Source organism: Vulpes lagopus, chromosome 1, assembly GCF_018345385.1.
Source record: "Vulpes lagopus strain Blue_001 chromosome 1, ASM1834538v1, whole genome shotgun sequence".
Classification (NCBI taxonomy): domain Eukaryota; kingdom Metazoa; phylum Chordata; class Mammalia; order Carnivora; family Canidae; genus Vulpes; species Vulpes lagopus.
The window spans coordinates 147461515-147487103 of record NC_054824.1 but is presented as its reverse complement, the minus strand read 5'-3'; the positions used below and the strand labels follow the sequence as shown (position 1 = coordinate 147487103).

At 51.1% G+C, this 25589-nt stretch overlaps 2 protein-coding genes across 5 annotated transcripts in view; one reads left to right on the top strand and one right to left on the bottom strand.

Moving 5' to 3' along the window:
- Window positions 1-2658, top strand: part of LIN9 (lin-9 DREAM MuvB core complex component) — an 80182-nt gene extending 77524 nt beyond the window's left edge. For all 4 annotated transcript variants that reach the window (XM_041761604.1, XM_041761512.1, XM_041761693.1 and 1 more), the window contains 3 exons: window positions 128-307; window positions 452-549; window positions 1237-2658. In XM_041761604.1, coding sequence (XP_041617538.1) covers window positions 128-307; window positions 452-549; window positions 1237-1342 — 384 coding nt within the window. In that variant the 3' untranslated portion in view covers window positions 1343-2658. The remainder of the gene's footprint in view (window positions 1-127; window positions 308-451; window positions 550-1236) is intronic.
- Window positions 2659-5948: 3290 nt separating this feature from the next.
- Window positions 5949-8678, bottom strand: MIXL1 (Mix paired-like homeobox; the record flags this gene model as incomplete). The annotated part of the gene is made up of 2 exons (XM_041749514.1): window positions 5949-7434; window positions 8445-8678. Coding segments are annotated over 2 exons (540 nt in total), but the record flags the coding sequence as incomplete, so codon positions are not given.
- Window positions 8679-25589: the final 16911 nt, after the last annotated feature.

Below are 25589 nucleotides of genomic sequence, written 5' to 3'. Positions count from 1 at the left end.
TGAGGCCCATTTTTGTTGTAAGTTCTAGTTTCATGACAATCCACAACCAAGAAAACGGGGCACAAACACACAGAAATCATTCTGGCCTTATGAATGTACATCTGATGGTCGAATCCTCTGTTTCCAGCTTGCTCCAGACCAGGGCCTGCAGCCTGCAGACCAGCCCACAGACATGAGACGGAGGTGTGAGGAGGAAGCACAGGAGATTGTCCGGCATGCCAACTCCTCCACTGGACAGCCCTGTGTTGAGAACGAAAATCTGACAGATTTAATCTCCAGGCTTACCGCTATTTTATTACAAATTAAGGTACATCTCAGAGAAAAGGTTTTCTTAGTTTCAACACCTACACAAACTAATTTGTTGCTAAACAATTTTAATACACAGATTGTATTGGGTGTGTCTGTATTTGAACTATAATTTAACTAAATTTTGAACTATTTCTTCCTTCAGTGTCTGGCAGAAGGAGGAGACCTGAATTCCTTCGAGTTCAAATCACTTACAGATTCATTAAATGATATCAAGAGTACGATAGATGCTTCTAATATCAGGTAATTGGTCAGGTGGACCCTAATCATTTCTAGAAGTTCATGGTGGTTTTCAGTACAAGTTTTAAGAATTAAGCATATTTGTGAAGCATTCATATAATTTTTATCCTGTAAGGAAATTACAAGAGAGCTCTTCAGTTATATCCCATCTATTGACAGAGATTTCACACCGATTTTGTTTATGTAAAGGAACTTGAAGACATGTGGTACTTGGGTTTGGGTTGGAGGTTCCACTGAGTAGAGTTTCCCCAGTCTGAGAGAGAGCCTTTCCTGCCCACACTCCCACGGCTCCTTTGCCCCTTCCAGCATATATATATATATATATATATTTTTTAAATTATTATTATTATTATTATTTTTAATTCATGAGAAACACTCAGAGAGAGAGGCAGAAACACAGAGGAGAAGCAGGCTCCATGCAGGAAGCCTGATGTGGGACTCGATCCCGGGACTCCAGGATCACACCCTGGGCTGAAGGCAGGCACCAAACTGCTGAGCCACCCAGGGATGCCCTCCAGCAGCTCTTCCCATCGCCACTGTTGCAGACTGGGAACTGATGGGATGGGAGCTTTCGTCCTTCCTTGGGGTCATTATCTTAGCTGGGCTTGGGACTAAAACTCAGCTCTTCCTTTTTAAAAAGTATTTTCCTAACATAGTGAAATAAAGCAGTTAACCATGTGCCTTTTTCAGTTGCTTTCAGAATAATGTGGAAATCCATGTTGCCCACATTCAGAGTGGCCTGAGCCAGATGGGAAACCTGCATGCCTTTGCAGCCAATGACACCAACAGGGACTGAGCCTACTTCATGGCTCCAGCAGCATAAGACGCTGTTCTTCCTTCACACAGGCTTCCAACACCAAATAACCCAAGTGCTGGGAAACAGATAAGGCATTTAACATACTGTACTGCTTCTTAAACCAGCGTTGCTGACCAGCATTCTATTTATTTTCCTTTTATTACTTGGCTGCAGTAGCATTGCTTACGTTACATGTTTATTAGTAAGTATTTTTAAACTGAACATGTCTGAACGTAATACACTTTCATGGAAGAGTGTGCTGACCCTTTTCTGAACGTGCATGAATTCAGGCCGACAGGCGCAGATAGCAGCTTCAGGGGAGAACACGCAGAAACACAGTCTTCTTGCATGTCTGTGGCACGGTGTGGAAGCTCTGGCCAGATGACAGCTCAGGCTCCCTCAGCTCGTCACCCTCTGTCTTTGAAAGAGGTCACCCTTGAGAGATGACACGTCCACCCTTGGAGGAAGCCACTGGAATATAGCTGGGAAGTATGGACTTAAGTATACGTGATGGGTACTTGCGGTATGACATGGGTCTAGAGATCATTTTATAATAATAAATATTTTAATTTATCATAATTTATAAAAGAAACCTTTGTTGTTTGTCTTTTGAAAGAAAATGAAGGAGCAGGAAAAAAATGACTTGCAAAATGCTAAATTTCAGCAAGTGGATTTGGCATGACTTTCCCGTCAATTCAGGGCAAAAAGTGCTATTGTTATGAGATTTATTTAAAAGACTGATAACACACTATTTTCATATTTTGTTTATTTGCACAACGTTTGAACCAGATGACTGGTTAAAATCCAACCATACACAATTTATAAAGTCAAAAGATTTTATAAGGAAAACAAATATAATAACCAGTGCTGTGAAATGCAGAAAAAAAAGGTTTGTATTTGGTTGTGGGGTTTTTTGTTGTTTTTGGTTTTTTAAAGGAAAAACCCTGCCTAAAATGTTAATCTTGTAAAAAGTGTGTATTTGGAATTTTCTTTGTTTTAATATAGAATATTATAAAGTCAAACTATAATAAAATTGTTTTCAGATTTGGAGTTTAAGATATAGCTGTAGAAGTGGCTTTGATTCTTTTAGATGTCTCATAAGATGGGACTTTTTATATGTTAATGTATAATAAAACTAAAACAAGATTATTTTCCATTTGAAATTTTTGTATAGTTTAAAAATGCTTCCATATTCTTTGTTGGTATGGTGCCACTGCAAAACTTTAGTGCAGAGTTTATATTTAGCTAAACTGTTATGTTAATTAAGAAATGCATAAATCCTTTATTCTTAATATTTGTAATTCTAAATAAATTGATCTATGAAAAGTAATATTGACTACCATTTTCATTTGATTAATACAAGTCGGTAAGTATCCCTTCAATTTAAAAAATTTTAAGGGGGGCACCTGGGTGGCTCAGTGGTTGAACGTCTGCTTTTGGCTCAGGTCGTGATCCCGGAGTCCCATGATGGAGTCCCACATCAGGGTTCCTGCAAGGAGCCTACTTCTCCCTCTGCCTATGTCTCTGCTTCTCTGTGTCTCTCATGAATAAATAAATAAAACCTTTTTTTTTTTTTTTAAGATTTTATTTATTTATTCAGAGAGAGGCAGAGACCCAGGTAGAGGGAGACGAGGCTCCACACAGGGAGCCTGATGTGGGAGTCAATCTCAGGACCCTGGGATCACGACCTGAGCCGAAGGCAGATGCTCAACCTCTGAGCCACCCAGGCTCCCTAAATAAATATTTTAAGGAACTGTGATTTCCACAGATTGATTACCAAGTCATTTTGAACTATAATATCATCCAGTATGATTAAGGGAGGGGTCCTTCCATCTCTACAAATCTCTGAAAAAACACTTAGGCCAGCTCTTGGCTTACTGTAGACCTGGTGAGAGGCTGCTAGAATTATGTCAACACTTTTCACTTTTTGGGTCAATTTCTTAAGGCTGACTCATCACATTTAAATTCTGCCTCATTTTAAACACACATCACCCAGCTCTGCTCACGCCTTTCAGGACCACTGTGCGTTGGTGGCTAAAACTGTACCCAAGAATGTATTTGAATTTTATTTCTGTTTAGGGAAGAAGAAATCTATATTGCTCAAACCAGTCATCTTGGGGCAGCCGTACGTTCATCTGAACAATGCTGCTGCCACTCAGCACATTTTGCGAGCTCCAGGGACCTCTCCAGGCCATACCAGCAAACAAGCTAGCACACCACATGCTGCTGTGTAGGTTTGGTTCTGAATTACCTTCGGTGAGTTCCCAACACCAGACTCACTCACTAGTGTTGAGAATCTACCCAAAGATTTGCCTATTAAATTCTTTCTCCTGAATTCACGTACTTTCTGAGCCGATGGCACTAGTTCTCCCTCTCCGCCCAGCCCCAGGCACCCCCTACCTGGTCAGCGGTGCCCCTCCCTTCTCTACAGCACACACTCTGCCCCCTCCACTGCAGCCTTGAGGGACTGATGGTCTTAAAATGCAGAATTGCTCATGTTCTCTCCATCTAAGGTCTTAGGCTCGCAGAGCAAATTCAGAACTAGAAAGCCACGTGTAGTCTGATGTCCCCCAACGACTTCTCTGCCCTGCTTTGTACTCCAGGACCTTTGCACCTGCAGTTCCCTCCTCACCTTGCTATCTCCTGACCATCCTGTACATAAGTTTCTCTGGGAAGCTTTCCTTGACCACGACACACCTCCAGGTCCTCATGTACCTCTCCGTGTGGCGCATGTCACATTCGCGATTTTATATTTCTTCTTTTGTCTGTATGCTGGCCTCTCTGCTCCGTGAGGGGAGGGACCATTTCTGGCTTGGCTTACCATTTTATTTCCAAGCCCCAATAAAGTGCCTGCTTATAGGCAGCAAATGTTTGTGCAATGAACCAACAAGTTTCAAAAGAGCTCAAAGTGATGTTAGTGTCACTAGAATAAGCTGCCTTTAAGCATCCTCACTAGTCCTGGTCCTGACTTAAAGGCCCAGGCAATATAGAAGGCATTATTTGCTGGTGGACACTGGGTGGACAGATCCCTAGTTTTGAGTCCTGGCTGTCACTGATCACTTGTGACCATGAACCACAAAATTTTCTTACTTTTTTTTTTTTAAGATTTTATTTATTCATTCATGAATGAGAGACACAGAGAGAGAAAGGTAGAGACACAGGCAGGGGGAGAAGCAGGCTCCCGGCAAGGAGTCCGATGTGGGACTCGATCCCAGATCCCAGGAACATGCCCTGAGCAGAAGGCAGATGCTCAACTGCTGAGCCACCCAGGCGTCCCAAAACTTTCTTACTCTCTAAGAACATTGATAGTTCCTACCTCATACGGCAGTCCCAAGAATTAAATCCAGTTCCTGTAACATTTAGCAGTTAGGGTCTCAAGAGTTCAAGAGAGGGATCCCTGGGTGGCGCAGCGGTTTGGCGCCTGCCTTTGGCCCAGGGCGCGATCCTGGAGACCCGGGATCGAATCCCACGTCAGGCTCCCGGTGCATGGAGCTTGCTTCTCCCTCTGCCTATGTCTCTGCCTCTCTCTCTCTCTCTATCTCTCTGTATGACTACATAAATAAATAATAATAAAAAAATAGATAATTTAAAAAAAAAAAGAGTTCAAGAGAGGTGCAGGCTAATGTTCTTGGAGGGTCCCACAATTTTTAAAAATTAAAAATGACAAGATTTAAATATTTGTAGACTTTGGGCAGCCCGGGTGGCTCAGTGGTTTAGCGCTGTCTTCAGTTCAGGGTGTGATCCTGGAGACCCAGGATTGAGTCCCACATCGGGCTCCCTGCATGGAGCCTGCTTCTCCCTCTGCCTGTGTCTCTGTCTCCCTCTCTGTGTGTCTCTCATGAATAAATAAATAAAATCTATTAAAATATATATATATATTTGTAGACTCTGTAGTTGTTAGCTGAGGAAAACAATACAATAGAAGTGAATAATATTCATAAGCTAATTACGAGATTTACCTTTACATGTGACTCTGAATGGACTGTAAATTCTGGGCATCAGGTTTTCCATCTCGTGAATATGAATGTAGCCTCACATCTGGTGGGTCAAGTCCAGATTTGAAAGCAGAAGGCAGCCCTATGACAACCTCCTGCCAGGCCTCACCCACAGACCTGAGGCTCTGAGCTCCACGTCACTGAGTTCTGAGCTCCACACGGCAAACCGTGAGCATGTAAATAATCACAACTAATGTTTACCATCTCCTGTCTAGTTTCAGAGCGTTTCCAAGTGTGCAGAGGTCAGATCTGCCACTGAAGCCTGAACTGTCTCCTGGCTACTTCTCTGAAAAGGGCAAATCATCTGAATAACACTTATCAGGGCAACTGGCCTGTATTAATCTCCCAGACACTCTTAGGAACTCAGACTGTTCTAGCAACACCCAGACAGGAGTCCTGGCTCCACCCACCGCTCCTGCAAGCCTCCCCCTGAGTGACTCATACACCCCGGGCCACCCTATAGACAAATGGTCTCCCCAGACCTCCAGAAGTTTGAAAAACCCTCAAGACATCAAGACAAGATTTTAAGTTATCTCAGGCTAACTTAGATACTAATTTGCATATGTTCTTTTTTGTTGTTCTCAGATGCCAATTCATCCTTTTAAAAAATATTTTATTTAAATTCAATTTGCCAACATATAACACCCAGTGTCTATCCCATCAAGTGCCCTCCTTAGGTTTGCACATTCTGAAAATACATAAAGTGAGAGAAATCTGAAACCGACACTCATGTGACACTCTTAATGAGCCCTCAGCACAGCAGCCTGATGACCCAAGGACCTCCAGCGATCCACTACATCTGCAGAGACTCTGTTCTTCCACAGTTTTCAGGGCCACGCAATGTGTGCCAAGCAATTGTGGGGTGACACACCGCACAACGTGCAATCCAAAGGACAGAACTAATTTCAACAGAATGACAGTGAAGCATTTGTGAAAAGCATTTAATAACCCACCCAAGTTGCACCTGGTACAATGGCAAGTGCTACAGGCAGTGCTGGTGCAGCTGGAGTAAGAGGTAAGTAAGATCAGGATTAGAAGACAGTTCAGATGTGGGGTGGCGGGGTCCTTTGAGTGACTGAAGGAACCAGGTACTCGTTAGGTCCCTGAGAATCAGGAGGGGCCGGAGACAGGCACAGCCGTGCACGAGTGACCTTGAGTTCTGCACAGCTGTCCTGATGGCTGGAGGTGTCAGGTGGTTGTCTGCAAGGGTCAGAAGGTTTTTTCCATCTGGTGGCTACTGTAGGCTACAACAGATTTCTAAAGAGAAGATGTGTGAAAAGCCGGGGGATGCCAAGGGGGCTCTTGCAATGATCTGCGTGCAGAATCACTGGAGCCGTGCTCGAGCCTAAAGATGACTGGCCACCTAGAAGAGCAGTAAGTCTCGGGGATAGGGCGTGGACGGGGTTCAAGTCAGTTCAAGGCCAGGGGGAAAGGAAGCCTGGCTGCAGTGTTCCTGTAAAGGCTGCAAGGGGTTCCGACAAAGCCCATTGGAAAGTGAGGGCAGGACGGAAGGTGAGGGCAAGACGGTTGAAGGAGCAGGGGCGCGGATCTGGAGATGCACGGTCCGAAGACTGAGGGCCTGGCAGGGAGGGGGCTTCGGAGGAAGGAGAACCGGGTCCAGGGACACAGGCTGAGGAGAGGGAGCTTCCCAGGCAAGAGACGCTGGTGAAAACCCCCACCGAGGCCAGGACACGCGTGTCCCCGGCATGGGAGCCAGAAGGGACAGCATTCTGACATGTGTCGCCCAACTCAGTGACAGCCCCTCAGAGCTTATCCTGACCTCGCCCTGACTCAAGAGTGACCAAAGGTAGAAAAGATGTGTTCCTCCCATGAGTCCAGCTTTGAGACAGCGTCATCGGAGAGGGGAGAATAGGTTCCGAAGCTCTGACCTTGGCTGCTGGGGTGGGAAACGCCCTCTCCAACCCTGTTGGCGTCGGGCAGGCAGTTCACGTCCACTTCAAGAGGCAGCTGCGGCTTCAGACGCTTGGCTTCCACTTCCTGAGCAGCTTGGTGGAGGAAAAGCTCGGGCCCAGAGGGGGGCTGGAAGGATTTCCCGCTCTGCCTCCTGGACTTGGCGCGCCTGTTCTGGAACCACACCTGGAAGAGGGAGAAAGAAGCTGCTAGGGGCTGGAGTCCTTCCACCAGCTCCAGGCTCCTGAGTTCCAGTCCAACGGGCCCTGGCTCCCTGCACCAGAGCTTCGGCGTTTCCAGAAAGCAGGGGGCCCACATGGCCCAGTCTGCAGGCAGGGGTTCAGGCCCCCAGGCTTGCCCTGCTTCCCCATTCCCAGGTGCAAAATGGGAAAAACCACACAGTTCTACCTGCAATGTCTGCAATGAAAAGCCGGGGGTGGGAGGGGGGTGCAAAAGAGAAGCACTTAGGATTTGAGAATGAAATGCTTCTGTGCTTGAAGATGACTGACAGGTGTTAAAGCAATTTAGAAATTCAACTTCTGGAAGTATAGCCCCTTGTCAGGTCAATCAAGAAGGCGATTTTGCTCTGCGGACTTGACTTGTGTGGATGTTTCTGCTCACCGTCTCCCCGCCAACATTGAGCGTGTCCTCTTAGGCAGCCTCTGTGCCAACTGCGGGAGCCCACAAGCATTCCACCGGGGCCGCGGGAAACAAGCCCGCTCCCGCCAGGGTTACACCGAGGACTCGTACTGAAAGCGCGTGTGTCACAGGCCAACACGCTGCAGACTCGCGCGCAAAACGGCAGGCTCTTGTCCGCAGCAACCTGCAGGATTCCGATCCAAATCACCGGATTCTTCAAAGTGTCACCAGAAGCTCCACGGGCTCAGGCTTTACCCCGAGAAGTCACATCCCTTCGAACCAAAATTCCAGGCCCAAGACACCCCGCCCAGGAAAGTGGCCTGGGGGCGCAGGGGCCGCTCGGAGAGTCAGTGTCCCACCCGGGAAGCCCCAGCCGCACCTCACCTGTCTCTTCCCCAACAAGGCAAAAGTGCGAAAATCCTTCTCACCCTCCCGCTCGGGGCGGACGTGCGGACCCTTGCAGGGGCCCCCGTGAAGCCGGACGCCGACGACCGCCCCAGCCACGGGTACCGACCTCAGCCCCTGGGCGGCCGCGGGCCGGCAGGTGGGGGGCTCACCTGGATCCTGGACTCGGGCAGCAGGGTGAGCGCCGCCAGGCGCTCGCGCAGGTGGATGTCGGGGTACCTGGTCCGGCGGAACACGAGCTCCAGCAGCTGCAGCTGCTCCGCGCTGAACGACGTGCGCTTGCGGCGCTGCGAGGCCGAGGCCGACGGGGCGGGCGCGCCCGCGGGGCACGTGGGGGGCGCGGGGCGGGCGCCCAGGAAGCCGGGGAAGGGGCCCGGGACCCGAGGCGGGGCGGCGGGGGCGGCGGGGCCGGCGGGGCCGGGCGGGGGCGCGGGGAGCGCGGGGAGCGCGGGGAGGGCGGGGGCCGCCCCGAAGCCGAGCTGGTGGGACCGAGCCGCGGCCATCGCTGCGCCAGCGAGTGCGCAGCCCGAGGGGCCGGGACCCCGGGTTATAGGGCGCGGGCGAGGGAGGGGCGGCGGCGCGCTCAGAGGGCGGGGCGCGCGGAGGCCCGAGTCCCCCCAGGGGCCGGCCCGCCCCCAGCCCCGCCGGACGCCGTGGGAACTGCCGCTTCCGCCGCCGCGCGCGGGGGAGGGGAGGCGTGAACTTAGCCCCCCCACGGACGGCGACCCCCGCCCATCCTGCCCCGCCCGCCGGCCCCGGCCTCCCCCAGTCGCCCCAGCGGTGCCCCCGCCCGCCGGCCCCGGCCTCCCCCAGTCACCCCAGCGATGCCCCCGCCCGCCGGCCCCGGCCTCCCCCAGTCGCCCCCCAGCGATGCCCCCGCCCGCCGGCCCCGGCCTCCCCCAGTCACCCCCCAGCGGTGCCCCCCCCGCCCGCCCCCAGGCCCCGGGCCCCCCCAGTCCCCCCAGGATGCCCCCGCCCGCGCCCCGGCCCCCCAGTACCCCCAGGGCTGCCCCCGCCCGCCGGCCCACGGCTCCCCCAGTCGCCCCCGGCCCCCGCCCGCCCGGCCCCGGCCTCCCCCAGTCGCCCCCAGCGGTGCCCCCGCCCGCCGGCCCCGGCCTCCCCCAGTCACCCCCAGCGATGCCCCCGCCCGCCGGCCCCGGCCTCCCCCAGTCACCCCAGCGATGCCCCCGCCCGCGCCCCGGCCTCCCCCAGTCACCCCCCAGCGATGCCCCCGCCCGCCGGCCCCGGCCTCCCCCAGTCGCCCCCCAGCGGTGCCCCCGCCCGCCGGCCCCGGCCTCCCCCAGTCCCCCCCAGCGATGCCCCGCCCGGCCCGGCCCGGCCCCGGCCCCCTCCCCAGTCGCCCCAGCGATGCCCCCGCCCGCCGGCCCCGGCCTCCCCCAGTCGCCCCCAGCGATGCCCCCGCCCGCCGGCCCCGGCCTCCCCCAGTCGCCCCAGCGATGCCCCCGCCCGCTGCCCCAATCCACATCCCGGGGCCCGCGTCCGCGTCCCCGAGGTGTTTTCCGACCCGCGCACACCCCGCCACGTGCCAGCCCCGGTACCCGGTGGTCCCGCAGCCCGGCCCCCGCCCTCCGCCGGCCTCCCCGGCGCATCCCGAGTCGGGACGGGGGTGGGGGTGGGGGGTGCGGAGGAAGAGGCGGCCGAGGGAGGCCGAGACCCAGCCCGGAGCGGGGGCGGCCCTTCTGGGGGGGCCGGAGGGTCTCCTGGGCGCGGCGGCCTGAACGTGCCCTGGGTTACAGGCTCGAGACCTGGCCCGGGCCTCCAGCGGCGCTCCCCAGCCGCCTGCCGTCCGACGCCGCGGGCGCCCGACCCTCCCCGCCCGACCCCCCGCCCCGCGCGCCGGCTGCGCAGGATGCCCCTGGCTGCCCTTAGTGGGTCCTGCCTGCCAACTGCTCCACGCAGGGGAGGAGCCCGCGCTTCCTGCTCCCAGAACCGCAGCCCCGACTTGGCCAGGACTCTGCAAGGTGGCTTTCCTTTGGGAGGGGCCTTCAGGCACTGTCCCTGCCTGGCCATCCATTCTGGGATGCTGTGAGGCCCCCGGGACGGCCTGGGGTGTTGTCGTCCTGCGTGGGCTTTCCTAGCATCGAGCAGAAAGCCTGCTGCGGCCAGAAGCTCTGTGCCTGATTCTCTCCCGGGGCCAGGGGGAGGAGGGTGGGGATGGGGGGGGCCAGGAGTGTGACAGGGGTGCCAGGGGCTGGGTGTCAAACCCTGAGACTCTAACAGTCAGCCCAGCCGGTCCCCAGCCTGCTCCTCTATCTTCACCCCCACTCCCTCCCCTCCTTTTCCTTTGCCGGATCATTGCAGTCTTCAGGCAGAGGGCATAAGGGGTGAGAGGTCAGACCCTCTGTTTTACTACGCTCCCCGTCATTCTTTCATTAACCCAAACCCCGTTTTTTAAAAAAAGGTGGGTTTTTTTTTGTTTATTTGAGAGAAGAATGAGAAAGAGAGCATGAGCAGGGGGAGGGAGAGGGGGCAGAGGGAGAAGCAGACTCTCCACCAAGCAGAGAGCCCCACGCAGGGGTCCATCCCAGGACTTTGAGATCTGACCTGAGCCCAAGGCCAACAACTAACCAAGAGAGCCATCCAGGCGTCCCATCTGAGAACATTTATGAAGCATCCCTGTGTGAGGCGTATGTTCCTATGAAGCAGGTATTCCCATCAGGGAATAGTTTGATCAGGAATAGTTTGACAATTCAGACAAGACTCCTGTGCTCACCGCTCAGTCCCCCTGCACCTTAGGAAGGAGGGCAAAACCCCGTCCCCTCCAGTCTCCAGGGTTGTCTTGCAGGCTCATTGGGTTCATTAGAGTCCCAGTCGCAGGCAGTGGTGATGGAGCCAGATCCCTGCAGACCCCAGTTCCCTAGCTGTGGCTAAGCTACCAGGACCAGAAGACCAGCCTCTGACGAAGGCAGAGCTTTGCTGCCACTTGAGGTCTAACAGCAGAGGGGATCCAGCAAGCCAGAAACAGCCTCGGTCAGGAGCCACAGGAAGTCTCTGGCTCTGTGGACACCCCCTAGTCCTGCATCCCAGCCCTGTTCCTCTGTGGCACTTGCTCCCTGTGGGGCCCCACAGGCCTGAAGGTGGACCTTCCCAGAGGAACCAGCAGTCTGGTCATGAGTGGAACAGGGGATGGCTGGATGGAGCAACCTGCACATGCAGCCTTTTCTGCATTTTTAACTGGCAGTAAGAGGTGCCAGCACTTAGGCTGTGGCCTGCTCCTCCTGCAGACCCAGCCAACAAGTGTTTTCCTTCCTGACTTTTCTGGGGAGCTTGTGGTATCATAATCCTCCATATTGCAATAAGATTTCAGCCTTTCCCCTTCTCTCTTCCTTTTGCTCTAAATGAAGTTTTAATTGTGTGCTTGTATATACCTAAGGAGCCACCTTGGTGGGAATACAGTGGAAACCCAGGATTGAAACTGGGAGTGAGCAATAGGAGAGGGAGGCTTCCTTTTACACTCCTTGGTGCTTCTTTCTTATTATTTTTTTTAAAGATTTTATTTATTCATGAGACACAGAGCGAGAGAGAGAGAGAGAGAGAGAGAGAGAGGCAGAGACACAGGCAGAGAGAGAAGCAGGCTCCATGCGAGGAGCCCGATGTGGGGCCCTGGGCCAAAGGGAGGCACTAAACCACTGAGCCACCCAGGGATCCCTTTCTTATGAATTTTAAATCATATGCAGATGACTATATGCAAAGTGATATTCTGAGTTGGGTCCTTTTTTCTTTTTTCTTGGATTTTATTTATTTATTCATGAGAGACACAGAGAGAGAGAGGCAGAGACATAGGCAGAGGGAGAGGCAGGTTCCATGCAGGGAGCCTGATGTGGGACTCGATCCCAGGACTCCAGGATCACATCCTGAGGCGAAGGCAGGTGCTCAGCCGCTGAGCCCCCCAGGCATCCCCCCCCCACTTTTTTAAAGTAAAGTCTACACCCAACGGGGCTGGAACTCAAAACCCTAAGATCCAGAGTCGCATGTTCTACGCATTGAGCTGGCAAAGCGTCTTGGGTTGGATCCTTAAGAAAGAAAAAAATTAGTGGGAAAACTGTTAAAATGTGAATGTTTTTATAAAACTAGCATTATGAAACTGAAGCAGAGGGTACGAGCAATATATCTGGAAAGAGATACTGCTTCACCAGGAATGGATTTCCCAGTTCCAGGGTTTACCCTGATCAGGTAGGTTAGGAAACTATAAGCTTCCACAGCTTTCTTCAGAAGCTCTGATGTGGGGGCGCTGGATGGCTTGGTGGTTGAGCATCTGCCTTCAGCTCAGGGCTTGATCCCAGGGTCCTGAGATCAAATCCCACATGGGGCTCCCTGTAGGGAGCCTGCTTCTCCCACTGTCTGTGTCTCTGTGTCTCTCTGTGTCTCTCATGAATAAATAAATAAAATCTTTAAAAAATAAAAAAAAGAAGCTCGGATGCGTCCATTCACTCAAAATCACAGGTACTTTCTGCTCCTCTTGTCTGTGACAGACATCTCTAAAATCATAAGCAGGTTCCATGAAACCCAAGTTCTAGATTCCTTACTCAGTTATCCTGCTGCAGGCATACACTGAATATTTGCTAATTCTTCTATACCTGTTTACCCAAATGGAAAACAGAAAGAGCCCGATCCTTGACAGCATCTTAAAAAATAATTATTGCAAATTATTTTCCCAAAACATAATCTGTGAAATTTAAGTACTTTTGAAAATTTATTTATTTATATGAGAGAGAGAGTGAGCAAAGGAGAGAACATAAGCAGGGGGGGCGGGGGAAGGCAGACGCTTCACTGACTGAGCCCCCCAGGTGCCCCTAAGTATATTTTTAATAGACTCCAGAAGGAACCTTCCTGCACCAAAGCCAGTTTACCGGTTCCAGGATAGCACACCTCGCCTAAGTTCAGGATTAGCCAAAGGCAAGGGTCGTTGCCATCAGGGGGTCTCCTCCACACCTGAGCTCTGCTCAACCACCTGACTCGCTCAGGGCTTCAGTCCTTATTTGCGTTTGGTCTATGGGTAACACCTGTTGAAACGGACTGGGAGCCCGAAGCCCAAGGAGACAGAGGAGACAGTCCCCGGAGACACACCCTGTATCCTGAGGGATGGCCGGTAAAGAGGCAGTAGAAAAGCAACAAGCTAAAAAAAATATATATATATATATATATATATATATATATATATATATATATATATATATATAAAATTATTTGGAGCAGCCCCAGTGGGGAGGCAGGAGCCCCTCGGGGTGACCCCATCCTGCTCATCCTCCACATTTCCCACCACAGCTCCTGTCGCTGACTCCCCCAAACATCACAGCCACCTGCCTTTCCTCTCTAAGTGCTAAGTACCGTCTTCCCGGCTTTGTTGTTCAGGTCTGGCCCTTGGAGGCGCTGCCCTGAGACCCAGCCCTCACGCCCTAGCTGGAGCTGGGGTGTTTATTGACCAGAGAACCGGGAAAAGGAGAGTTGATGGCTCTGCTTCCACCCTGAGCCCCTGAGCTGTGGGCTCCTTTGATCCTGGCTTTGACTTCCTCTCTGCCCGCTGCCCCAGCCTCTGGAGTTTCTGAAGTGTATTCCAGAAGCAGAGGTTACAAGAGATTGAGAGACCACATCCCCTGAAAGGTATCAATGCGCCAGGAAAGTGATAAAAGGTTAAGAGAGGCCTCTTTTGTTGTTAGGTTAACATCAAATAAATTCAAATAACAAATGAGGTGTAGGTTTGGAGCTCAACACAGGGAGTTTTTTTTTTTTTTTTTTTTTTTTAGAAGGATGACTCCGTGTCTTCTTTCAAATATTTCTACCCAAAGCCTCCGGGTAGTGTTTTACCACCCAGGCTCACATAAGCAAGGAAGTTAAAGGAACAGCGTAACCTCAGAGAGAAGACCATTGATTTTCCAGGTGTGTCCACATGCTTGATGATGGAAGCACCAAAAGGACAGCTGAGTATTTGGCCCTCAAACTGTACATTTGTCTGTGTTTCTTTCCACAGCATGCCCATTGACACTTTCGATGGAGCTGATGCCCCTGGACTGGGTTTTTGTTTGTTTGTTTGTTTTTTGTTTTTTAACTTTATTTCACATTAACTGATTTAAAAGTAAGCAGCCTCAGGTGGCCAGTGGCTGCTGTATGCACCAGGACAGCTCAGGTCATCAGCCAGCAAATTCCTCTTCTTTGATAACTGTTCATATGCAGATACAAAGAGGTATTTAGTTGGCTCACAATCAGACACTAGATTTGAATTCTGGACTCTCATTTTGTGTTGTTTAAACAGAGCTCTAGATCATCAAAATGATGACCTCATCTCCACACTGGACAGTGCCACCCAGATGGGGCCACGGATGGGGCCACGGATCAGGGCGTCAATCCTTGCTGTGGTCTTTCTTCAGAAGTGGCCATGCCAGCACATGAGGTGGTAAAAGCTTTTTTTTTTTTTTTTTTTTTAAGATTCTATTTACTTATTCGTGAGAGACACAGAGAGAGGCAAAGACACAGGCAGAGGGAGAAGCAGACTCCCTGCAGGGACCTTGATACAGGACTTGATCCCAGGATCCTGGGATCACATTCTAAGCCAAAGGCAGATACTCAACCACTGAGCCACCCAGGTGTCCCCGGTGAAAGCTTTTTGAGGCTTCTTTCACATCGACTTTGGACTCAAACCCCATTCCGTTTTGACGGTTTTGTCCTCTTCCACCATATGGTAAAACTTTGCTCCAAAAGTTCTCTGACTCTGTGTGGGACATGGTCTGGTACAGAATTAGTGTATATCACATATCCTGCGTGTGCTCACCCTGGACAAAGGCAAGTGGAGAGAGAGGCATTAGGAGAACACAGAATCTGCCAATACCTGTCTTTTCTACTCCCAAATAATTTATTAAAGTGTTAGCAGATAGCCAGTGTAACCTAAGATTGGTTCCAGACCGGCAAGCAGTGGGTGTGTACCTCCACAGTACTGCCCTTTGCTGGATATTGTTGCCCACAACAGATGAGGGACATCTGAGCAAGTAAAATACCACTTGAAGTTGGTCCGATCAGACACAGACTGTCAGTGGACATAGGAGAGAAGGCACTTCCAAGGAGATACTATTTCATTTTAATTTGCACCAGGACGTATGGTTTTATTTTAATATTTTTTAAGATGTAGGGTTTTAAATAAACAGTTCCACTCTCTCAGTGGAAGAGGAAATGATGCAGACCTCTTTCAGATTGTAGTCAATATGCTCTGAGTGTCAACTTTGGGCCAGGCACTCAGCTCCAGGACCAGGACAAGGAGGAGGGTCCCTTTACACTGGGCCTTCCGTGAGAAATGGCTCATTTTAGGTCAGGGGCAGCAAATGGATGAGTCTGGAATAGTCGATCATATCTGCAGAGGACAAAACAAACACTATTAAGCTAGCTTCTCAGGAAATAAGTTGCAAAGGCTCCCACTGGTTGAACAGGATGACTTGAACATCAGTAAGAATAATGAATAGGTTGAAACATATCAAATATATTAGAATCAGGGCACCTGAGTGGCCCAGTCAGTTAAGCATCCAATTCTTGGTTTCAGCTCAGGTCATGATCCCAGGGTCGGTCATGAGGATGGTGCCCCTCGTCGGGCTCTGCACTGGGTATGGAGCCTGCTTGAGATTCTCTCTCTCTCTCTCTCTCTGTCTGCCAACCTCCCCACTCATGTGCCATGCACATACATGCTCTCACACTAAAAAAAAAAAAAAAAAAAAAAGGAGATAGATAGATAGACACACATATATATCTCTCTGTTATTTCATAATGGTCATAAAAAATTGTTTGTCTTAGGGAACAAATCCTGTATACTAAGAACTGGTAAACAATGAAGCAAGTATTTGTCCTGCCTTTTCTGTATGACTGTAGCTCAAGGTAAACAAACTGTTGATAAAGAAAAGTTTCATCTGGGTGGCTCAGCAGTTGAGTGTCTGCCTTCAGCTCAGGGCATGATCCCAGGGTCCTGGGATCGAGTCCCACATCAGGGTCACCACAGGGAGCTTGCTTCTCCCTCTGACTATATATGTCTCTGCTTCTCTCTCTTGTCTCTCATGAATAAATAAATAAAATGGTAAAAAAAAAAAAAAAGAAAGAAAGAAAGAAAGAAAAGTTTCTCCTTACGGAAGTGCTCTGCTGATAAACAGGGAAGGAATGATAGGGTTAGGACATCCTCATTTTGCAGCCTCCAGTCAAGTAATGAGCCTGAGCAATGATCAGCTTGGCTGCCAGCTCTCCTTCCTGGCAGAAATACACATCACCGCCTATGAATGCATCATTCTCCCCAAAGAACCCGAGTGTAAGCCAGCTATTGGAACTCACTACCAGCTTTGAAGAAGTACAGGGACTAGCAACAGCTCACACATTGCCACAGCAATGCAATCAACAAAACCCAGACTGTGGGAAATTCAGGACAAATGTCAGCCGCTTCATCAAATAAATAGGAGAGAGAGGGAGACAGAGAGAGAACCATCTATAGACTAACAGGGACCAAAGAGCCCTATCAACTTGATGCAATGTTTGGATCCTGATGTGAACAAACCACCTGTGAAAATTCACTTCTGGTGCACCTGGCTGGCTCTGTTGGTGGAGCATGTGACTCTTGATGCCTGTGTTTGTGAGTTCAAGCCCCACGCTGGATACAGAGATGTCTTTAAAAAAGAAAAATTCATTTCTGTTTTTTAAAATATTTATTTCTTTGAGAAAGATAGAGCACAAGTGGAGGGGGAGGGGCAGAGGGACAAGCAGACTCCCCACTCCGCGCAGAGCCCAAGGACAGGTGGCTTGATCCCAGGCCCCTGAGATCATGACCTAAACTAAACCCAAGTCAGGTGTTTAACTGACTGAGCCACCCAGGTGCCCGAAGAAAAATTCATGTCTAGGACTAGTTAGGACATGTGAACATTAGCTATGAGATATTAGAGAATTGCGATTAATTTTTTTTTAGTTATGATAGTGATTTGTGCTGTATTTTTATTGTCTTTCAGAAATACATAGAAATACTGGCAGAAGAAATAATAAAATGTTTGAGATTGCTCCACAATAATCTAGCTTGGGAGCAGTGGGAAGAGGAGGGGAATCCAGAAGAAGCAAAATTGGATATTCAACAGTTGAAGCTGGGTTTGGACCATTGACTATACCATCCACTCTACTGTTTGAGATTCTTCCAGAATGAGAAGTTAAAAAAAAAAAAAAAAAAAAAGCAAAACTCGGTGTCTTTGAAAGAAGTGGAAGGGAGTGCCTGGGGGGCTTAGTGGGTTCAGTGGCTTCCATTGGTTCAGGTCATGCATGATCCCAGGATCCTGGAATTGAGCACCACATGAGGTTCCCTGCTCAGCGGGGAGCCTGCTTCTCCCTCTCCCTCTGCCCCTCCCCCTGTTCATGTGAGCTCGAGCTCTCTCGCTCTCTCTCTTTCAAATAGTAAATAAAATCCTTTAAAGAAAGAAAGAAGTGGAAGAAGATACTGAACCTGAGGACAAGAGCATGGCTCTGGGAAGGTAGGGTCTGCTGCTTTGTGAACACAGGCACAGGAGGTGAGTTTGGGGTGGTGTGGAGAGTGGGCATGATGGGTGTCTGGGCTTAAGGCCCCACGAGCCCCAGCCACCAGATCAGAATGGAGTAAGCTCAGTGGGAGCCCTGGGGAGCTCCCTACACAAGGGGCAGAGGCAGAGTGTAGGTGCATTAGGACAAAGCCTTGGGGAGAAGAGTGTGGACATAAAGGCAGGAATGTCGCAGGATGATGGGGGCCAGGCCGCAGCCAAGCTGAGCCCCGTGAAGGCCCTAAGTGCTGACCCGCACCTCATCCCCAGCATGCTGGAAGCAACACCCCACCTGCTGCATGCATGGCCCTGGGCCTCTGGGCCAACGAGAGGTGAGGGACCTTTCCCAGAGTGAGGGACTCAGGAGCCCACCAAGCAACGTTCCAGAAGAGGCAAGGCTGCCCTTGGTTCACAGCCTCCAGAGAACCCGTTGCAGGTTCTGCACATGGCCTCCTGCAAGCCTAATGGGGGTGTTTACCAGGCGCTGCCCAGTGTGGGGACCCTGTGTAGGGGTCCCCTTCCCAGACTTGAGCAGAGGGTGATGGTGGGGAGACAGGTCCAGAGCCAGAGGTCATCTCGCACCCCTACTCCACCTGGGGCCATCCCTACTCACCTCCCAAACCCCACCTGCCCCTGCTCAGGCCCCTGCTCCGGCCCTGCTCCTCTGAGGGCTCATGCTCCTCCTAGATACCCCCCACCCCCTGCCACCCTAGCTCAAACCCTCTGCCGTGAATCCACAGTCCCTCTTGGGCCTGCCCACCCCTCCTCCCACCCCACAGCTCCCTGGTGTGAGTCCTACTTCCTGTAGAAATCAAATAGAGCCCCAGGAAAAAGGAGAGACCTGTAAATAAATCAAGCTGGGGGCAGCCACTATGACCCCTCTCCGAGTATGGGCATGTGTGTAACGTTCATACCTGGGAGTAGACATGCAGAGTTTTTATACAGACAAATCTTGTTCCCTGAACCCGAGAATAATTTCTTGGTGAGCATGAATGCATGATACGATCTTGTGCCTAGCATGCCATCAAATCTGTAGGTAATAGGCTCCCAATACATATGTGATTCCTTCAAAGCGTCTCAGAGCCCACAGTCCAAACTGGGTAGGTAGGCTCATCTGTGGGGCAAGGGGCTTTCACGCTTTACCTCACACATGCGTCAAATATCTGTGGGCGGCTCAGTCGGTTGAGCATCTGACTCTTGGTTTTGGCTCAGGTCATGGTCTCAGGGTCGTGGGATCCAGCCCTCTGTGGGGCTCTGCACTTAGTGGGGATCCTGCTTGTCCTTTTCCCTCTGCTCCTCCCCACCTCCCCTTCTAAAATAATAAATAAATAAAATATCCATACTTCTTGTACAGCAGCTACTCTTAAATTCTTGTAACCTTCCATGTGTTCTGGATTTGGGAGGTCTCGGGCTGTGTCCAGGATGCCCCAGGGGAAGTCCCAGGGGCTCCCATTCTGGGAAGACCTTGCTTGGTGGGAATCAGCCCTGCTCTGAAAGCACCTGACTCCAGCTCTGCAAGTGGGCCAGGAGCATGATGCCCTTCAGACAGGGCTCCAGGGAGGTCAGGTCTATGCTGGGCCCTTGGGGCTAAGATACCTTTGTCTTAACCCCAAGATGTTTTGGAAGCCTTTAGGGCAGGAGAGGATCAGAAACTTGAGCACATCTCTGCCTCCTGGCGTGTCCAAAGAGAGAATGAGATTGAGTGGACGTCTCATTTGGATGACAAGTTTGCGTCTCTCACTTGGAGGTGAGAGACCTGGAATCTCAGGCCTGGGGGTGGAGTCCAGGGCTGGATAAGGGGGCTGGGGAGCCTCCATCTTAGGCTCCAGAAGGCCTCTCCCTGTTTCAGCCCCACGGCTATTCATCAAAGTCAGAGCTGGTTCAGGAATGGTACAGAGCTGTTCCTTGGGAGGTCATTCCAATGTCTGGAGCCCAACAGGACAGCCTCCAACCTCCTGCAGCCTCATCCAAGTGACATCTGTCCTCCCACGCAGACGCCAAAGCTCCTGGCCTGAGATGTATGACTTGGGGTTCCATCCCCCATGGAGGTATGGGTGCGAACACTCAAAAGTTGTCTTGGCCCAGGACCAGGTCAGGGTCTTCTGGGCCAGGGGGCTTCTCAGGCCTGCTGCCTGCCTGCCCATCTCACCTGCCTGCCTTCCCTGTCAGAAGCTGGGTCTGACTTTTTCTCCAACCAGCACCACAGGGGCTCAGGGTACATCACTGGGGGGCCAGGGAACCTCTGCCACTGGCATGCTCCATGGGCTCGGGCAGCTCCCCACTCTCAAGACTCCCACACCAGGAAGGGTGCAGGTGCTCACACTTGTCTTCACTCTAGTCCCTTACCCATTGTCGGAGCTGGGGCAGAGCAGGGCCCCCAAGCACTCTGAGCTGCTAAATGTGCCTCGGAGCAGCATAGGAGCTCGCCTAGGAGAGGGCTTGCCCAGCTGGGGAGTCAGGCCAAGTGCAAGCCACAGCCAACCTGTGCATGAGAATGAACACCATCCTGCCTGTGGCATTGGCCATCTTGTGGACTGAGTGAGTTGGGGGGCCCTGTGCATGCTCTCTGCCTCTGCCCCCTCCCACCCTCCATGGCCTGCGACTGGCAGGGCTCCCCAGTGCCCACACTGCCCGTCTGTCACATCTTAGTGTTTTCCCAGGTGTGCTCACCTGGGCGCCCCACCTGGCCTTCGAGCTCTCAGGGGGCGGGGTGGGGGTGTGTGTGTGTGAGCAGGACCCCAGGGGCATGTGGAACTCTGGGCCCAGCTCACACAGTGCATGACGGCCACGAGCTCCTGGGTGTGCAGAGGCAAGGAGCACAGCACCCAGGGTAGGTGTTGAGACACAGAGGACATGGGAAAGCGTATGTCCAAGAGCAACTGTGGGCCTCACCATCTGTTTCTGGAAGCCTCAGTGGGGTCTGGTCAGTGCCCGTAGATTTCCCATCAACTGATTCGTCTCAGGAGGAACTGGGCCTCGAGGAAGTAGGGACACCTGGCAGCTCTCACAGAGCCTTAGTTTTGTCAGCGGGGAAATGGGCAAAGTGGTACCTGACTCCCACCTTCTTTCTTCCTGGAGGTTCTCTGATAGTTGAAGCTTTCCACGGCACTTTAAAGGGCTCAGATGAAAGGCAGGGATGGGATGAAAGGTTCTTGGGGCCATATTAAGTTTCTCGCAGTTTTGAAGCGTTGGAGGAGGCCGGAGGAAGTGGTGAGCTGACAGGTACTTGTGAAGCCCGGAGGGTGAGCGCTGGAGAATTAGCATCCCAATCAGCCACACCCAGGGTGTGAGGGCTGGGGAGCTGGGGGCCCTGATATGGGATGAAGGTCTGTCATTTCCCTGAGGAGGGGGCTTGGGGTAAAGTGCTGAAGACACTGGGCCCAGGACTGGAGGCCAGAAAGGCAGGGCCTTGGACAAGACCTTCCCCTCTCCAGGCCTGTTTTCTGATGTAGGAAAGGCGGAAGCTAATTGGGGGGTGGGGGTCCCCAACTTGGCTGCCCTTTGCAATTACCAAAGAAGATTTTATTCTATTTATTTATTTTTCACCTAGGAAGGCTTTTTTTTTTTAAGACTTTATTTATTTATTCATGAGAGACACAGAGAGAGAGAGGCAGAGACACAGGCAGAGGGAGAAGCAGGCTCCATGCAGGGAGCCCGACGTTGGACTCGATCCCAGGTCTCCAGGATCATGCCCTGGGCTGAAGGCCACGCTAAACCGCTGAGCCACCTGGGCTGCCAGTTTTGTTTGTTTGTCTGTTTGTTTGTTTTTTGTTTTTTTAAGCACCTAGGAAGGTTTTAAAACCCAACTCCCGGCTGCACCCCAGACGGAAGACCGCTGAGCCTCAAGCAGGGGTGTGGGGACCCTGGCGTGGGAAGATTTTAAAGCTCCCAGGTGATTCTGTGTGCAGCCCGGTGTGAAAATGGAACCAGATCCATTGAACTCTGTGATTCACTAATCGTAACTCACTCTCCCACCACATGAGGAGTCTCCATGAGGGGCATTAGGTGAGGGGTTCAGAAATTTAACCCAGGATTCAGAGCCATTCAGGGTGCCTTCTCACTTGTACCGGGGAAGGCAGAACAAGGCCCATGAAATCATGAAATCATTCTGGGAATCTCACCAGTTGGGCTTTCTCCTCCTTGACCAACGCCTTTTTTAAAAACAGAGCTGCAGGGACGCCTCGGTGGTTCAGTGGTTTGAGCACTGGCGTTTGGCTCAAGGCGTGATCCCAGGGTCTTGGGATCGAGTCCCGCAACAGGCTCCTTGCAGGAAACCTGCTTCTCTTTCTGCCTACGTCTCTGCCTCTCTCTCTCTGTCTCTCATGAATAAATGAATGAAATCTTTATAAATAAATAAATAAACAAACAAATAAATAAATAACAGAGCTGCAAGTAAATAATCCCATCAGATGGTGTTGCGTTCACTCTACTTCCTTGGTGGAACCCCACTGGGCAGAGAGGGGACCCCAAGTCAGTGGCCAGGAGTGAGGAGGTGCCCATGCAGGTGGTCAGCGGGACGGGGGGTTTCAGCTGAGACCTGGCTCCTTTCATGTTTCTGCTTGGGAGGCCTCACAGCAGCCCCTCCATCCCTGCCCAGGACAGGCTTGGGGGGCGCCGGCCTCAGAGTCTCACCAGCTCCCAGGGGGCAGGGGGGCTGGGTTGGTGCTCTGGACCTGCCCCTGGACCCTGCACAGAGAGAACAGTAGTGCCTGCGGACAACAGGAATTCTCTCTGCTTGGCCAAACGTTAGTCTGGCTCCTGAACCTTCTCCCAGGCCCTTCTGTGCACTTCCGTGTCAGATCTGTTGGCAAGGACCCTGCTGGGTCAGTTTGGCGAGAACACACCCTCACTCCTCCCCATCCCCCAGTATCTGACCCCAATACTCTCCACTGTCCCCACATGATGTCTGACCACCTTCGCCTGTCTTCAGCGAGGATCGCATTGGGTCAGTTCAGCCAGGATCCAGCCCCCCTCATCCCCACCCTCTCCACGTAATTTAATATAAAAAGTAGTGACCTCTTAGAGGGGTCAGGTGCTGCTCCACCTGCTCCTTGGCTGTAACCCCCACTTGCCTGTGCTGTGTTAGCATTTGAGACCACACTCTGTCCCCTCCCCTATCCAGATTATCCTGAATAAAGTCTGTATTTCCATTTTATTTTAGATTTTTAAAATTATTTATTTTTTGACAGAGAGAGAGAAGATATCAGCAGGCAGAGCAACAGGCAGAGGGAGAGGGAGAAACAGGCTCCCCTGCTGAGTGGAGAGCCTGATTCAGGACTCAATTCCAGGGACTTGATCCCAGGACCCTGGATCATGATCAGAGCCGAAACTGAGTCAGACACTTAGTTGACTGAGCCACCCAGGTGCCCCCATAATTTTTTCTTGAACACAGAGGCCACTTTCTGGAGTCTGGCCATTTTGAACACACTGTGCAAAGGCCTCCTGACCCAGAGTGGCCCTCAGGCCATCTGTCTCCAGGACTGAGGGAAATGGGAAAAGAGTGGTTCTGTGTTTGGAGTTGCAGGGACAGAGATGGCCTGATACCCAGTGGGCTTCTCTTTTGTACCGAGTTCTTTGGCACCTGGCCCCTCCTGTTGCTAGGATCACTGTCTGCTCCTCCTGACTATTCCAGAATCTTCCCCTACCCTCCACATCTGAGGCTATATAGCAGGCCCTGGGTGACACCCCAGGCCTATGTCACATCCTGCAACAACTTTCCTACAACACCTGTCTCTGGGGGACAGAAGTTGACCCTCCACTGTGTCCAGGCAGCCACCTCCTTGCCACCTCTGTTGGAAGATGCAGCCATGTTGCCATCTGACTGCTAAAGACCCTTAAGGATGTCATACATTGGGCTTTCACTACAAAATCTTCTCCTGAACTCTGACCAAGCATACTTCATCGTAGATCAGCCTATAAGCCTTCTAAGGAGACCTAGCTCCCAGGCACATCTACCTAGAAACCAATGTAGCCAGGCCCCAGGCTGAAACCCCTCCCACCACTGACTACCTGTGCTGGGTGGGGGAGTGTGGAGGAGTGGGGAAGGGTGGAGTGGGGGGGGTGGATCTCTGCACCTCCTCCCTCCTGGCTGCTGGGTTGGAGTCCCTTTCTCCCTTCCTATTGGGGTTCCCACCAAGGAGGGTCAGTAGAAAAGAAGCAATGGAGAACCCAACATGGCTGGATGGGATTATTTATTTGCAGTTATGTTTTTAAAAAGGAATTGGGGACACCTGGGTGGCTCAGTGGTTGAGTGTCTGCCTTTGGCTCAGGGCTGGATCCCAGGGTTCTGGGGTTGAGTCCTACATTGGACTCCCTGCATAGAGCCTGCTTCCCCCTCTGCCTGTGTTTCTCTGTGTGTTTCTCATGAATAAATAGATACAATCTTTAAAATCTTTAAAAAATAAAAATAAATAAATAAAAATCCATCCATAAGATGGATGATGGAATACTCCCCACAGAAGTCACCTCAAAGGCTGCTTGCTACCTCTACCTACCTTTCTCTTTGGGGCACAAGAGGGGGGCCCTCAATGGTTTCAAAACTCTTCCCAGGGCAGGAGAATCCTTCTTTGATGGAAGGAAGGCAGGGATGGTGGGGTGTGAGGCGGGGAGGGACCGATGCCATAGGGTGGGTCGACAGGTTGGCTGTGGGGACTTGGGAGCCAGTATGGTTCCTCTACCAGCTGGCAGTGATTTGGCCAATCCTTAACCACAGATTTCTCATCCACATGGTGTGGGCACTGGACTCCTAGTTTCCTTGTAATTCCATGATGCAAACCCTTACCTAGTTAGCACAGGGAGAAGGGATGACCCACACAGCATAGCCACCTGCCAGAACATGGGCCCTCTGCCCTTCCCCAGGTGTGCTGGAAACATGCCTGCATGGGTGAGTTCATTTTTGTCAGGTTGGCTGTACCTCGCATCCCCTGGGGCTCCAGAGTGCACCCACTTCCCAGTTAAATAAATGGGGGTGCATTGGTTTAAAGGAAATCTAGGCCCAGCCAAAAAGAACTTGTAGCTCTCAGTGTACTATTATGGAAAGAAGTCCTCCAGGATATTGTAAAATGCAGAAAGCAAACTGCCAAACAAGATGCATATTAGAAGCACACATCTGTGTTTTTTAAAAGGTCTATGCTATATTTACATGTATATATTTGCATATGGACAGAAAAAATTTCAGGGAAGGTTTGCATGAGAAAGTCTAACCTCTGGGAAATAGAACTGGGGCTTTGGGGGTGGGGGGAGGGGAATTTTACTTTTCACCTTATATCCTTCAGTGCTGTGTGAGTATATTTTTACCATAAATACACACCCTTTTGTGGTTAATTAAAAAATAAATATATTAGAGAAAAGTTAATAAGGAATAAAGGCTTTTCCTTTACTAAGGATTCCTATTAATTATGATTGATATTTGTATAATTATATTAATGATTATCTCATTAATGGGTTACATATTGGTTTGAGTTATATATTTATATGTTGTACTTGTTAAAATACAGCATATATTGAGATGTATGAATTATAATGAAGATTAGGAAAGATTAACAAATAAAATTTGTAAGGAATAAAAATAATAAGAAAATATTGCCTGCTCTCACCGCCTGGGTTTGACTGGTTATGTTCCCTGGTGCTCCTGCCCTGATCTACACCCTGATACAAGAGCTGCCATAGCCTCACTTCCCAGGCAGCTTAAAATATGTATATTTTAAAAAATAAATAGATATAGTCTGGCACACAGCCCTGTGCCAGGGGGGAGGCCAGAGC